Source organism: Scomber japonicus, chromosome 2 (assembly GCF_027409825.1).
Source record: "Scomber japonicus isolate fScoJap1 chromosome 2, fScoJap1.pri, whole genome shotgun sequence".
NCBI classification, from domain to species: Eukaryota; Metazoa; Chordata; class Actinopteri; order Scombriformes; family Scombridae; genus Scomber; species Scomber japonicus.
The window spans coordinates 2,941,168-2,955,755 of NC_070579.1; the positions used below are offsets into that span (position 1 = coordinate 2,941,168).

General features: G+C 45.0%; 1 protein-coding gene across 1 annotated transcript in view; it reads right to left on the reverse strand.

Moving 5' to 3' along the window:
• LOC128378705 (NLR family CARD domain-containing protein 3-like) overlaps positions 1-14,588 on the reverse strand; it is a 37,454-nt gene that overhangs the window by 22,522 nt on the left and 344 nt on the right. Inside the window, exons 2-6 of the mRNA XM_053338287.1 lie at positions 14,382-14,492; positions 8,292-8,370; positions 7,890-8,100; positions 5,837-7,640; positions 4,770-4,943 (exon numbers count right to left, since the gene is read on the reverse strand). Coding sequence (XP_053194262.1) covers positions 4,770-4,943; positions 5,837-7,640; positions 7,890-8,100; positions 8,292-8,370; positions 14,382-14,492 — 2,379 coding nt within the window. The remainder of the gene's footprint in view (positions 1-4,769; positions 4,944-5,836; positions 7,641-7,889; positions 8,101-8,291; positions 8,371-14,381; positions 14,493-14,588) is intronic.

Below are 14,588 nucleotides of genomic sequence, written 5' to 3' on the forward strand. Positions count from 1 at the left end.
TGTTACAAACACATTTTTGTTCAAATGCTCCAAACAGCTGAAGTCAGTATGAATTAATGAACTTTATCTTTTGGAGCAGGTAGTGCCAGCATGTGGACATTTATGAAACATTTCTTTTTTAAATCCTGAGCTGTGATGAACAGAAGGAAATTTTGGAAATTGGTTCAAGATAAATGTCAGGTTAGGCCACGTCCATTTCTGCCAAAACACATTTTCCATAATTTTGAAATTTTTTCACTTATTTTACACATTTCATTTTCTCCATGTTCTCATGAATCAAACTGAAAACACACTCACACTTCCTCACATCAGGTTTTAGTCTCTGCAGTCCACCATGGTCCATCCTGGAGGAAGAGGCAAAGACACAATCAGCTTCATACACCTTCACTCATATCCACCATTAAACATGAACCAGAGTCCCTCAGTTACTCAGAGTGTCTACCTGTCTGTCCATACCTGAGAGTGTCCAGTCTCCAGCGTGGATCCTTCAGTCCAGCAGACAGAAGCTTCTCTCCTGAGTCTCCTGGATGATTGTAGCTCAGGTCCAGCTCTCTCAGATGGGAGGGGTTGGAGTTCAGAGCTGAGGCCAGAGAAGCACAGCTTTCCTCTGTGATCATACAGCCTGACAGACTGAACACACACACACAACAGTTTATCTAATGAGCTTAAAAAGATGCTCAACTCAATGAACAAGATTTGTTCTTCAGGTCTTTATGTTCACACTCAGCGCCCCCTGCTGTATGTTGGTGTCATGCAGATACATTTTAGGTTAGCAGTAAGAGAGAAAGTGAAAGTTACGTATGTAACTACGGTTCTATGAATCCTGGATGACCGCCAGAGGCAGTGCTTCAGCACTGAATGTCTCCATCTCCCGCAGGTCGAGTGTTAATACCAACAAAGTCACCTGTGACCCCTGATGACACCAGTTAACCTATATCTTCCGGTGACATCAGAAGATCTGTTCCTGCAGAATCTTCTCGTGAAAACCACAAAAACTCTGAGCGACAGAACGCTCTGGTGGTCATTCAGGATTCATAGAACCATAGTTACATACGTAACGGCGTAGTGGTGCTTCAGCACTGGATGACAGCAAAGTCACAAGGAATGCCAATACATACCTCATTGAGAGGAAGCAGTAGAGGTCAACAGGGCCACACCCAGTGGATGGGGGGTAAACTGTGCCCGGTGGATAGGTCGTTTAAGGTTCGACAATAACAGAACCTTAGGAAGAAAAGCCGTATTCGGCCACAGAGTGACCCCTGAGCCATCTGATTTGCACCTCAGACGTGAGTCACTCACAGAGCATGTCGCTGCCCAACATGCTTCGCTGAAGTGATGGCAAGGAGAAAAGCAGTCTTAGCAGACACCCACTCAACTCTGCCTGTGCCAGGGGCTCAAAGGGAGGCGGACACAAAGCATCCAGCACCAGGGGCAGATCCCATGCTGGAGCTCTCCGTGCCTGTGGGGGTCGTAACCTCAAGGCTCTTGGTAGAAAAACAGACACAAGTCTGTGGAACCCTACCGTGTTATCAACTCGAGCATGTCGAGAGGAAATGGCCGCCACGTATACCTCAGAGTAGCTGCCATTCAAGAGTAACTGTAAGAACCATACAGTGCACGGGGTCCTGACCGCTGTCTGAGCACCATATAGAAAACAGCTGCCACCTGTTCTCATACTGAATCCGGGTAGAAGGCGACCTAGCATTCAGTACGGTATTTTGGACAGTGTCTGAACACTCTGTCAGCAGCAGGTTGGGCCCTGCAGCGGCCAAACCCAAAGCTGCAAGTGATGAGGGTCGGGATGCCAAATCTGGCCCGCTAACTGAGATAGAAGATCCGTCTTGTCAGGGAGGCCCCACGGTGAGCTGCGGCGAGCCTGTGCAGCAGAGGAAACCATGTCCTCCCCGCCCAGAAGGGGGCTACCAACAGCAGCCTGTGGCCCTGCTGGAGGACCCACTGCAGTATTTGAAGAATCAGAGGGATCGGTGGAAAGGCATAGAGAAGACTCTCTGGCCGCTCGTGGGCGATAGCATCCTGGCCTAGAGGGCTGGTCTCCTCTGTCAAGGAGAACCAGAGAGGGGAATGGATCGACTCCTCTGTGGCAAGGAGATCCACCTCTGCCCTGCTGAAGACGTCCCAGATGTTGAGCACCATCACTTGATGAAGCCGCCACTCCCCCGGTGGAGGCTTGCAACGGGATAGGAAGTCTGCAGCCTGGTTCCATTCCCCTGGCAAATACATCGCCCTCATGCTGGCTAGGCCGGGAGCCACCCACAACAGAAGGTCCTGGGACACCTGCAACAACCGTGCAGACCTGGTTCCCCCCTGGTGGTTTATGTGAGAGATGGTTGAGAAATTGTCGGACTGTACTAGCACATGCCTCCCTCTCAGGTACAGAAGAAAAAACCTCAGAGCTATGTGCATGGCCCGTAACTCCAGCACATTGATATGCTCTGAGCAGTCCCGAGCAGTCCCGAGCAGGCCACAGCCCCCAAGCTATCCCAAGGGTCCATGGTAGAAGCAGCCCAGTAGCTGAGCTGCTGCTGGGAAAAACAGCCGACGACCGGCCCCAAGACCTCAGTGCCTGGTCCCCTGGCCTCTAGAGGCCTTGGAGGGACGACGGGCAGAATCAAAGGTCTGAGGTTGTCTAGAGGGCAGTTGTTCAGGGGCTTGAAAGCCCTAAGCCCCTCATTTAGCAGGCTGTTGAGACCTAAGGTAGCCACTGGGGAAAGTCTGTGGCTGAGAGTAGCTGCTGTCGAGTCTGTCTAGTCTGGACTGTGTGCTCAAGCGCCTCCAGAGCAGCCAACCCAAATATCACACCGGGTTCCACTGGGACACTGGGGAGGGTTCTCCAGCACGTCTCAGTGAGAGGCGACTGTGCCAGCCACACCTGGTGGCGGGCCTGGACAAGAGTAGACATCAAGCTCCCCAGTTCTCTGAACATCAAAGCAAAAGCCTGCAGAGACACGTCACCAAAATCAGATGTTGCATGAGAGAGGGCTCTAGTATCCATCCAGAATGCGTGCAACTCCCTCAGGTATTCATCTGATGGAGGCACAGTAAAGGTGGCAGGGGCTTGACCACACCTGAAAAAAGCACTGTCAGGAGCCAGCTAAGCTTACGGAACATCCAACTGCAGACAAGCCAGGGCCATGCGAATGATGACTCCCATAGATGACTCCCACGCCTCTGAGGTGAGCTCCCGCTCCTCGGACCCAGCACCACAACCGAGGGCCGAGGAGCAGGAGCTCACCTCAGAGGCGTGGGAGTCATCTATGGGAGTCATCATGGCAACATCCTGGGGAACCACGTCTGCCCCATAGTCAGCGAACTCAGTGGCTGATGCCGCCACGGAGAGCGTATCATCCTCCGGATCGAACATGTATCATCCTCCGGATCGAACATGGCCACAGGAGGAGCAGGAGCACCCATATCCCCTGCACCAGTGCCAGACTGGAGGGCTAGGAAGAGGGATGATTAAATTACACTTGATTAAGCTCCTCAGTCAACTGGTCCACCTTGGAGGCCAGTTTAGACTCCTTGGCTCTCTTCCTGGAGGAGGCACCCGCAGTCTCAGCAGCCTGACGTTTGGATCGGCTAGGCTGAGCTGGAGGCAATTGCTGGGCTGGGGTCAACTGTTCCGCTCTGGGACATGGCCCAGCAGGTGTTCAACCTCAGCCGGTCTGACAGCCCGCACTGCCCGGGGCATGAAGCTGCAGTTCATGCATGGATCCTCCGAAAGGCACTCCCTCAGGTGTTCGAGGCCAAGGCACAAAGGACACATATCATGACCATCTTCAGGCTGCAGAGAAGCCATACAGGCCGTGCAAGAGTGGTCGCCAAACATGGTGACAACCAGCAAAATACAAAGCTGGTACAAGTTGTACCAATTACTCACAGATATAACAGCACTACAAATGTCAGTAGAGGGAGCGAGTACACTGGCTTCACCAACACATGAAACTACAATGAAAAACAGGTACAACCAACGGTGTACCGATTACACAGACAATAGGTCAAGCGGACACAACGCTAACCACTAGTGCCCGTAAAGTATAACACAATTGTAGGGAGAGGGAGCGAGTACAATGCCTTCACTAACCATTTATTAACAAAAGAAAAAATACTCAAAAGGTAACTTATCACTACGCCTGGTACTTGGCCAGTTGTAGAGACCAACCGATGATGATCCAAAAGGGGTGTCCACGGCAAACCGCAACAAACCTCCCGTCTCAGCTTGTCGCGCCCTTGGAGGGCTTGCAACTCGCAGCTCTGACAAGTTTGTTGCAAGGCTCCCGGCAACGGAGCAGCAGTAAAGTAGCTAGAGCTCACTGACGTACGTCTACCTGTGAAGCGAGAAGATGAAAAGGAACATATCCTCTGATGTCACCAGAAGATATAGTTTAGTGTCATCAGGGGTCACAGTTGACTTTGTTGGTATAAACACTCGACCGGCACATGCGCGGGATGGAGACATTCAGTGCTGAAGCACCGCCTTTGGTGGTCAGTAAGGATGAATTAGAACACATGTCCCTGCTGGAGGCTGAAATTGCTGAATGTCATCAGATTAAGAGTTTAATCTGATGACATTCTGTTTTTACTTTGGCAGCAGAAATGTCTTTAAAGTTAAATATTGTTTGACAACATTTCTAAAGACAGAAGATTTAATACAGTTGCAGAAAATATTGTTAGTATAAGAACTCTTCATGTAAACTAGAAACTGGGGAGAAACAAAATATTACTTTATAGACATAATCATAGAAAATGACCTGAGAGTTTCCAGTCCACAGTGTGGACTCTCCAGCCCAGCAGAAAGCTGTTTCACTCCTGAATCCTTCAGGTTGTTGTTACTGAGGTCCAGATCTCTCAGACTAGAGGACTGGGAGCTGAGAACTGTAGACAGAACTCCACAGCTTCTCTCTGAGAGGTTACAGCCACTCAACCTGGAGAAGAATCAGCAGAAAAAAAGAAACAATTGTTTATATTACTTAAGCAAATATTTAACTACATTAATCTCCATAGCACTATGGCTGCAAAATGCTTTGAAAGAATAATCTTACATCACATTAATAACTGCCTCCCCCCTAGTTTTGACCCACCAGTTTGCCTACATGTGGAGAGGGCCACCACCTTTAAGTTCCTGGGTACTCACACATCCGAGGACCTCACATGGTCAGTTAACTCCACTGCACTAGTCAAGAAGGCCCAGCAAGGTCTCCATTTCCTCAAAGTCCTAAAGTGGAACGAGCTTGAGAGAAACCTGCTAGTGACCTTCTACCACTTCCACAGTAGAGTGTGTTCTGTGCTATGCCATCTCAGTGTGGTACACTGGCTGTACAGTGGCTGACAGGAAGTGACTGCAGATTTGGCTGTCCACTACCCTCCTTGGATGAGATTGCCAGCTCCCGATGCCTCTCCAGAGCAAAGGCAATCATCAAAGACCATTCCCACCCTAACCACCACATATTCAGCATGCTGCCCTCCGGCAGAAGGTACAATCATCAAGACCAAAACAAACAGACTTAGAAACAGCTTCTTCCCATGGGCTATTAGGACACTCAATACACATCTTTAACTATCTCTTGTCACTTAACATAGGGATGTTTAATATATTGTGGATGCTTGTGTAAAACAAAGCTGTCATGTAGCTTTGTCTGTATTACTTTGTGTATTCCTCCTCATGTTTTATTTTGTTTTTATTATGTGGAGCACTTTATATGTTTTTTTATGTCTAAAAGCACCTTCAGCTACAGCTTTTTAATTTCGTTGTTCAGTTGTCTGTACAGTGACAATAAAAGTCTATCTATCTATCAATCATAGTTCTGTGTGCACCTACAAAGCTTTGTTGGAAGCTTTGACCACTGGCAGCAGCCTCAGAAGAGCCTCCTCTGAAGCAGAGTATTTGTTCAGGTCAAACACGTCCAGATCTTTTCCTGATGACAGTAAGATGAAGACCAGAGCTGACCACTGAGCAGGAGACAGTTTATCTGTGGAGAGACTTCCTGAACTCAGGTTCTTTTGGATCTCCTCCACTAGAGAACGATCATTCAGTTCATTCAGACAGTGGAACAGATTGATGCTTCTCTCTGCAGACAGATTCTCACTGATCTTCTTCTTGATGTACTCGACTGTTTCCTGCTTGGTCTGTGAGCTACTTCCTGTCTGTGTCAGCAGACCTCGTAGGAGAGTTTGATTGGTCTGCAGTGAAAGACCCAGGAGGAAGCGGAGGAACAAGTCCAGGTGTCCATTTGGACTCTTTAAGGCCTCGTCCACAGCACTCTGGTAGAAATGTGTCTCTGCAGATTCTTCTTCTATTGTTTCACAATTCTGGGATGTCGTCTGTTCTTCTGCCAGCAGATTGACTCCAGACTTGATGAATGTCAGATGGACATGAAGAGCAGCCAGAAACTCCTGAACGCTCAGATGGACGAAGCAGAACACCATGTCCTGGTACAGTCCTCTCTCCTCTTTAAAGACCTGTGTGAACACTCCTGAGTACACTGAGGCTGCTCTGATATTGATGCCACACTCTATCAGGTCTGATTCATAGAAGATCAGATTGCCTTTCTGCAGCTGCTCAAAAGCCAGTTTTCCCAGAGACTCAATCATCTTTCTGCTCTCTGGACTCCAGTGTGGATCTGTCTCAGCTCTTTCATCATACTTGACGTTCTTCAGTTTGGCCTGAACCACCAGGAAGTGGATGTACATCTCAGTCAGGGTCTTGGGCAGCTCTCCTCCCTCTCTGCTTTTCAACACATCCTCCAGAACTGTAGCAGTGATCCAGCAGAAGACTGGGATGTGGCACATGATGTGGAGGCTTCGTGATGTCTCAACATGGGAGATAATTTTGGTGGCCTGCTTCTCCTCTATGAATTTCTTCCTGAAGTACTCCTCCTTCTGTGGGTTAGTGAACCCTCTGACCTCTGTCACCATGCCAACACACTCAGGAGGGATCTGATTGGCTGCTGCAGGTCGTGTGGTTATCCAGAGGCGAGCAGAGGGAAGCAGATTCCCCCTGATGAGGTTTGTCAGCAGCACACCCACTGAGGTGGACTCTGTAACATCAGTCAGGATCTCAGTGTTGTGGAAGTCCAGAGGAAGTCGACACTCATCCAGACCGTCAAAGATGAACACAACCTGGAACTCTTCAAACCTGCAGATTCCTGCTTCTTTGGTTTCAGTAAAGAAGTGATGAACAAGTTCCACCAAGCTGTACTTTTTCTCTTTCACCACATTCAGCTGTCTGAAAGTGAATGGAAATGTGAAGTGTATGTCCTGGTTGGCTTTGTCTTCAGCCCAGTCCAGAGTGAACTTCTGTGTTAAGACTGTTTTCCCAATGCCAGCCACTCCCTTTGTCATCACTGTTCTGATTGGCTCATTTCTTTCAGGTGAGGCTTTAAAGATGTCTTCTTGTCTGATTGTTGTTTCTGGTCTGTCTGGTTTCCTGGATGCTGTTTCAATCTGTCTGACCTCATGTTCATCATTGACCTCTGCAGTCACTCCCTCTGTGATGTAGAGCGGTGTGTAGATCTGATTCAGAAGGGTTGGGTTTCCTGCTTTAGCGATCCCCTCAAACAGACACTGGAACTTCTCCTTCAGGTTAGACTTGAGTTTACGTCGACACTTTGCAGCACGAATTCCTAAATGAACAAACAACAAATGAAATCAGTGAGTGGATCCTACAGAAAGTCTAGAAATCTGAACATGTCAGTGTGTCTGTGTAGTTTTTCCTCCTCCATCAGTTTTATTCAGCTCATCAGTGGAGGACAAACAGCCTCTGATCTGATGCAGATATGTGCAGCATATTTACAGCAGAGTCTGAAATATAAACCTCTCCCATGTTGCCTCCATTTCCTCGCCATTATGTTAAATCTTTAAAATCCTCTTACTGCTCTGCAGACACTCAGCCAGCTCCTCCTGCTTCATTCCTCTCAGGAAGTGCACTGTGATCTTCAGAAATGCCTCTCTGCTGCTCCTCCTCTGTTCTTCCTCCTCATCCTCACTCTGACTCTCTAAGCATTCTGGGTCATTTGAACTCACAATCTTCTGCATCTTCTCCAGCTCGTTTGTTACAAACCTGCTGATGTTCTCCTCCAGCAGCTGGAACAGAAAGATAAAGTGAACATTTCATTTAAACTGGTAGAACACAACATGTGATTCATGTGTCAGTCTGAAGGCCTGCTGGTCTAAACAGAGCAGCATGGACACTGTTAGGACCTGAATGCTACTTTACTATTTCATCTGTGGTTGACGGAGTTAATAGTAAAAGGTGTGTTTGTACATGTACACACCATAAATATGGAGCCCAGCTGTGTTTGATGCTGCTGTGCAGACTGATCACTGGGAACCTCTGAGCTCTGCTGCTGAACTCTGTGGAGAAAACATCACGTTTAAGAACATTTAATGACTCAAATCTGCACACTGCTTATTAAAGATGTTCTCTCAGGGAGGATCCAGAGAGGGTGACTGTGTAGTTAAGTGGCTCTCTCTAGTCGGTCAGAAAAAATAATAAAATAAACACAACACGAGAGCCCAGAGGCAGGATATGAAGGTAAAAACTACACTCAGAAAACTGAGACAAGCAGTTGTGGGGGACCACTGAAGACCCTGACCAAGTTAGCAACGTCAACACAGAGGAGGACGACCACGAGGTAGCCGAAATGTCAAAGTACACAGAGGAGCTGAAATATTAGAGACGAAATGAAAGACCTTAAAAATGAGTTCTGCAACAACTTACTCAAGGGAGTAAAGGGAAGGGAATAAAAGGAAACCGCAAATCATAAGGAGCTGCAGGCACAGGCAAATAGCCTAACAGATGCGCTGTCCCGCATAGCGGCAGTAGAAGAGTGGCAAGCCGACTCCGGAGCTCTACTGTGGGAAGTGACGGAGCGAGCTTGCAAGTTACAGGAGAAACTGACAGACTTAGAGGGTAGATCGCAGAAAAATAATGATCGCATCCATGGAGTTCCAGAGGAAACAGAAAAAGGCTTCGACTCGGTAGGCAAGTGCTTGAAGCATTTGCTAACTACAGAACTAGGACTGGGAGAAATGGAGCTTCAAGTTCAACACTGTCACCACGCACTAACCAGAAAGCCTGGCCTAGATGCAACCCCCAGATCGATAGTTGTCAACTTTCTGCAATTTGAAACTAAAGAAATGATTCTAAAGAAGAGACACTACAAAAGCGAAAGACATATGTGGGTGTTAAGAGGACATTGAAACAAGCAGGGATCCGGATTCAGACCCCACTCAACAAGATAAGAATACATTGGAGTGATTGCGTGAAAACATATGATGATGCCAAGGGAGCGACACAGGACTTAAGAGAGAGGGGACTCGCAGTGGAAACTCCGGTGGAGCAGAGAGATGTGCCGACAGCCAGAGGAGGAGACCGTGCACCGGCACCAGAGCAGGAGATGGTCCGGCGGCAAGGAGAGCAAGGCGCGGTGGAATAGCAGCGAGGAGGTGGGGAGAGAGAGCGGAGAGGACGAGAAGCAACACGCAGAGTGAAGGAGAAACTACAGGAAATCAAAAAGATATAGTGGATGTTTTATTGAGACTAAGAGGTGAAATGGGGAATTTATCAAACATGACTTAAGAAGCGCCAATAAAAATAGAGGAGATCTCTTAAGCACTCAAAAGCATTCCACCAAATAAATCTCCCGGGCTAGATGGACTGCCTGCTGATTTATATAGAACATTTGAAGATATTATAAGCCCTACAGTATGTTGCTCGAGGTTTACTCTGATGCATTTAAAGCTGGCACCTTACCACAGTCTATGCACAAAAAGGGGAAGGATGATTTAGACCCTAGTGGCTATCAACATGTTTCTTTACTGAACTGTGATCAAAAGAGCTTAGCAAAGGTATTAGCAAATCACTTGTCAAAAGTCATTGGAAGTATAATTCACATGGACCAATCAGGCTTCATCCCAAACTGCTATAGCTCCGATAATATTAGACGGCTAGTCAATTTACAGTATTTAGTATACGACTCCATCTATCCAAGGTAAGTGTTATTTTAATAAACTCTTGGTATACTTACAAACTTTCCAATGCATGGATTTATGAGTAAAGAGCCTATCTGTACTACTGTAGAAGTTTGATAACTATCCAGGCATTATTAGTGGGGTCATTTACCAGATACACTGGTGGTCCCGTTAGCGCCTGTACTAAGACATTCAGCTGATGGCTCTAACTCCACTGTTTTCCAACCCAATGAAAATAAACGGCTGAGGTGGTGTTTAGATAGACCTCATAGTGCACATGACGCCAGGTTGAAATTTCGCCGAACCATCACTTTAAGGACGGGTAGAATAACATCCATCAGATAATATTTGAAGTCCTGCACAAAAAGTTCCAAATCTGTCTTAGGATCGACCACTGAGCTTCAGGACAATGACTTTTCGTGTTTTGAGAAAAGATAGATTATTCTGGCTCTCACAACAGCTAAACTGATACTACTGAGACACTGGAGGAAAACATACCCACCTCCTTATGAAGAATGGAGTACAACAATGGCACAGCTAGCTGCCTACGAGAGGGTGACATACTCCTTACTGGACAAACTGGATCAATATAGGTTAACATGGAGCCCTTTTACTGACTGCCTGTCTGTAAATGAATGGTTGCCTTGATAATGCAATGCTGTCAATGATTTATTGTGCTTATCTATTGAGAAATGTCAGTGTGGTGGTCTATGTCTTTGTTTGGTTTTGTTTTTGTTTTTATACTCAACTCATTTACTAAAAAATTAGGGAGTAAATTTCTGACCTTGATGGCTCACTGATTAAGTGAATTGATCTCCCCCTGTCTGTATTATATGTGTGTTAAACTTATTATTATTAATATATATTATTATAATAAAAATGTTAATTACAAAACATGACTTATTAAGAAATAAAGGGAAATGGGGAATTCGCTAAAACCCAGATATAGGCTAACGTTAGCCTGTGTTCTGTTACATTTTATTCTGTAGAATAACATATGTGTGGGAAAAGATGCTAAACCCGCTCCCTCACAGTAAGGTGCAATAAAATCTTCAAAATGTTATATTTTAGCTAAAAGAACATAGAAGGGTTCTTTATTTTTGCTCATGTTCTGGATATTCAGAGAGTTTAACAGTAATATTATAAATAAACTATAAATAGCCTAAGGGCACCAATGACAGACACACACACGAAAAATGGACATGATGACTCAGGAAATGAGGACGTGAAAATGCAAAGAATGAGACTCCCCTAATGTTATTGTTCTTTTTTTTATTTGTTTGTTCCTTTTTCTTTTTTGTGATGTCCTTTTGTTGTTGTTAAAAAAGGGAAAAACTAATAAAAACCAAAGTAAAAAAAAAAAAAAAGAAGATGTTCTGTCATGATGACAAAATTAACTCCAGTAAATGCTGCTCTGATTACTGGATGTCAAATTCTTACCTTCCATCAGCAGATTGTCCATCCTTAAAGTCATTAAGGCGATCCATAGACCAGTCATTGTTCATGGACACACAGCTGGGTTCAGCAGAGTGTGCTCTCTGCTGCTGCATCCTGATACTAATAAAACAGAGACAAAAGCATGTAGTTAAAACCAAAGAAATGAAGGATTAATCATCAGTTTAAATATCAGAATTAAATTGAAATCTTTCAGAACAGAGTGACAGATGAGTTCATATTGCTGCAGTGATGAAAAGGAGGATGGCAGCAACTTGGTCATGAGGCAAGAAGGAAGTGAGGATGTTCCACAGGACTATGGCTCAGTAACAATCTGTGTTAACCTCAATAACTAAAGATGGAACTATAAACATCACCTTCAGATGGATGAACACAGCATTAATCAGCTTTAACTCTATACAGTGTCCTTCAAGGTTTGTGCTTGGTCCCCTCCTCTTCATCCTCTACCTCCTCCCCCTCAGTGACATCACCCGTCAACACAACCTCCATTTCCACTGTAACGTCTGACCCAAATTAAAGTCTAGATGTGTAATAGAAGGTTCTCTGAAGAAGAGCACAGACGACGGAGTGATGAATCTTTCTCTTTTACTCAGTACATGCCAGCATGGAGAAGGACACACAGTCGTTCTCCCCAGCAACCCAGTGAAAGTTTGAATTAGACATGGTGACAAAGTGATCAAGTACAACAAATGTGAAGTTGTAAAGTAATAAAGGACAGAAACCCTTCAAACACGACTGATATCATGTGCTGACCCCCTACTAGGTCAACAGATGTTCAGTTTTGCTTTTGATGTCTCATCTAATTTAACAAAGCGCCTGAGGCTTAGATGTTTACAGTTGTTATTTTTATGGCCCACCCGACACATACATTCCCTCACAAGACCCAAAAAATCTTTCTCAAACTTAACTGTGACAAATCTGAGCTTATTATTATTGGCCCAAAATCCCTCACCAAGTCCCCCCACCTCTCCATCACTATTGAAAACTCCACCCTGTTTCCCTCCACTCACATCTGCAACCTCAGCGTGATATTCGACACAAACCTCACATTTGAACCCCACATCAGTCAAATAACCAAAACTGCATTCTTCTACTTCTGCAACATTTCCTGTCTCCGTCCATCTCTCTCTCTTTCAGCCACTGAAACCCTCATTGAAGCCTCCATCACCTCCCTCCTTAACTACTGTAACAGCATCTCTTCAGTTCCTCCTCCAAAGCTCTCAAAAAAAAAACTCCAGCACAACCAAAACCACATCAGCCCCATCCTCCAGAACCTCCACTGGCTCCCCGTCCCTCACCTTCCAATTCCAGCTGTCATTGGGCAAGAGGCGGGGTACACCTGGACAGGTAGCCAGTCCATCACAGAGCTCACACAGAGACTGTTTAATCACAAGTCTCTATTATCCATACAAGCAGCATAATCTGTCAATCATGGCAAGACCACATTATATAACTCCTACCTTCAGGTCTACAACCTCTTTTCTCTCCATGTATTGAACATTTACAGATTGTTTTTTATTTATTGTACCAGATGTTAATGTATGTAAAATGAAATGGTAAGATTCCAGAGTGTGGATGCAATATTAATGTAAGTTAAATGATACCCTAATTTGTTATTATTCTTTGTTTGATATACAGAGTTGTAACACGTTTTTTTTCTTTGAATGTGTTTGTATAGAAAAATCATCCACTATCAATCAACTACCCATTGAATAAACAATTGAAATGTTTTTTGTTCCAATGCAAACAAAAGACATGTGAATACCAAAGCATTTATAATTACAATCATTTCCATTCCTGGGAGACGTGGTGCATTATCTGACAGAGGTCCAGGGGTGACGATATTTTTGGCCATGACTGATTGAGAGAAAATAGGATAAAATCCCTTTTTCTTCATTTTTCTCTTCTTATTTTGTGTTTGTTTAGAAAAGGGGAGGGGGAGAAGAAGAAAGAGAAATAAAAACGTATAAAATTAAAGTGGTATAAGCTGTGCCTGAATGAGTGGGTACATGTGGGTGAGTTACAAAGGAGTCGGCATCAGGTGGATTAATACTGTAATTATATCAATGTGTTTTCTGTTGAATTGAATAAATGAAGTAAATAAATCCACAAAGGTGTGTTAGATGTCAGTATTGTCCTGCAGAGGGCAGCAAACACCTGCCAACACTGAGTAAGAAGCTCTGTGAGAGAGGAAGATGAGATTTCTCTTCTCAGGATAGTCACATACTAAACGTCAGTTTTTAAATTCTTACCTTCCATCAGCAGGTCGTCCATCTTTAAACTTAATAGGCTGACCCATAGACTGGTCACTCTTCATGGACACACCGCTGGGTGTAGGAGAGTCTGCTCTCTGCTGCTGCATCCTGATACAAACAAACAATGAACACATCAAAGAGTTTAAAAAGATGAATTTTGAGCAGACTGTCAGCAGCTGAAGTTTTAGAAGCAGAATGAAAATCAGTAAGAAGACAGTGGATAGGGGTTGGGTGACTAACATAAAGCAACAAGTCATCATAAATTAAAAGAGAACTAAATAAATCCACAAAGGTGTGTTAGATGTCAGTGTTGTCCTGCAGAGGGCAGCAAACACCTGCCAACACTGAGTCAGAAGCTCTGTGAGAGAGGAAGATGAGTCTTTCTGAGATGAAGATGTTCCTGTCAACTGAAAAATAATCAGCTGTCCAATCACAGCTTGGAGGCAGAGTCATGGGCGGAGCTTATCAACAGCAGCAGGGGTGAAGTCAAACATGACAGACAGCCTTTGACTATGAAGTTACACACATATTGATATAGTGACCATGTTGGTGTCTTATAACACTGAACTCTTTGACATGTGACTGTTGCACATGTGTAAACTGTGATGTCACTGATGAAACTATATATTGATTCTTCATCTCAGTAGTCTCAGATACTAAACGTCAGTTTTAAATTCTTACCTTCCATCAGCAGGTCGTCCATCTTTAAACTTAATAGGCTGACCCATAGACTGGTCACTCTTCATGGACACACCGCTGGGTGTAGGAGAGTCTGCTCTCTGCTGCTGCATCCTGATACAAACAAACAACAAATCAAAGAGTTTAAAAAGATGAATTTTGAGCAGACTGTCAGCAGCTGAAGTTTTAGAAGCAGAATGAAAATCATTA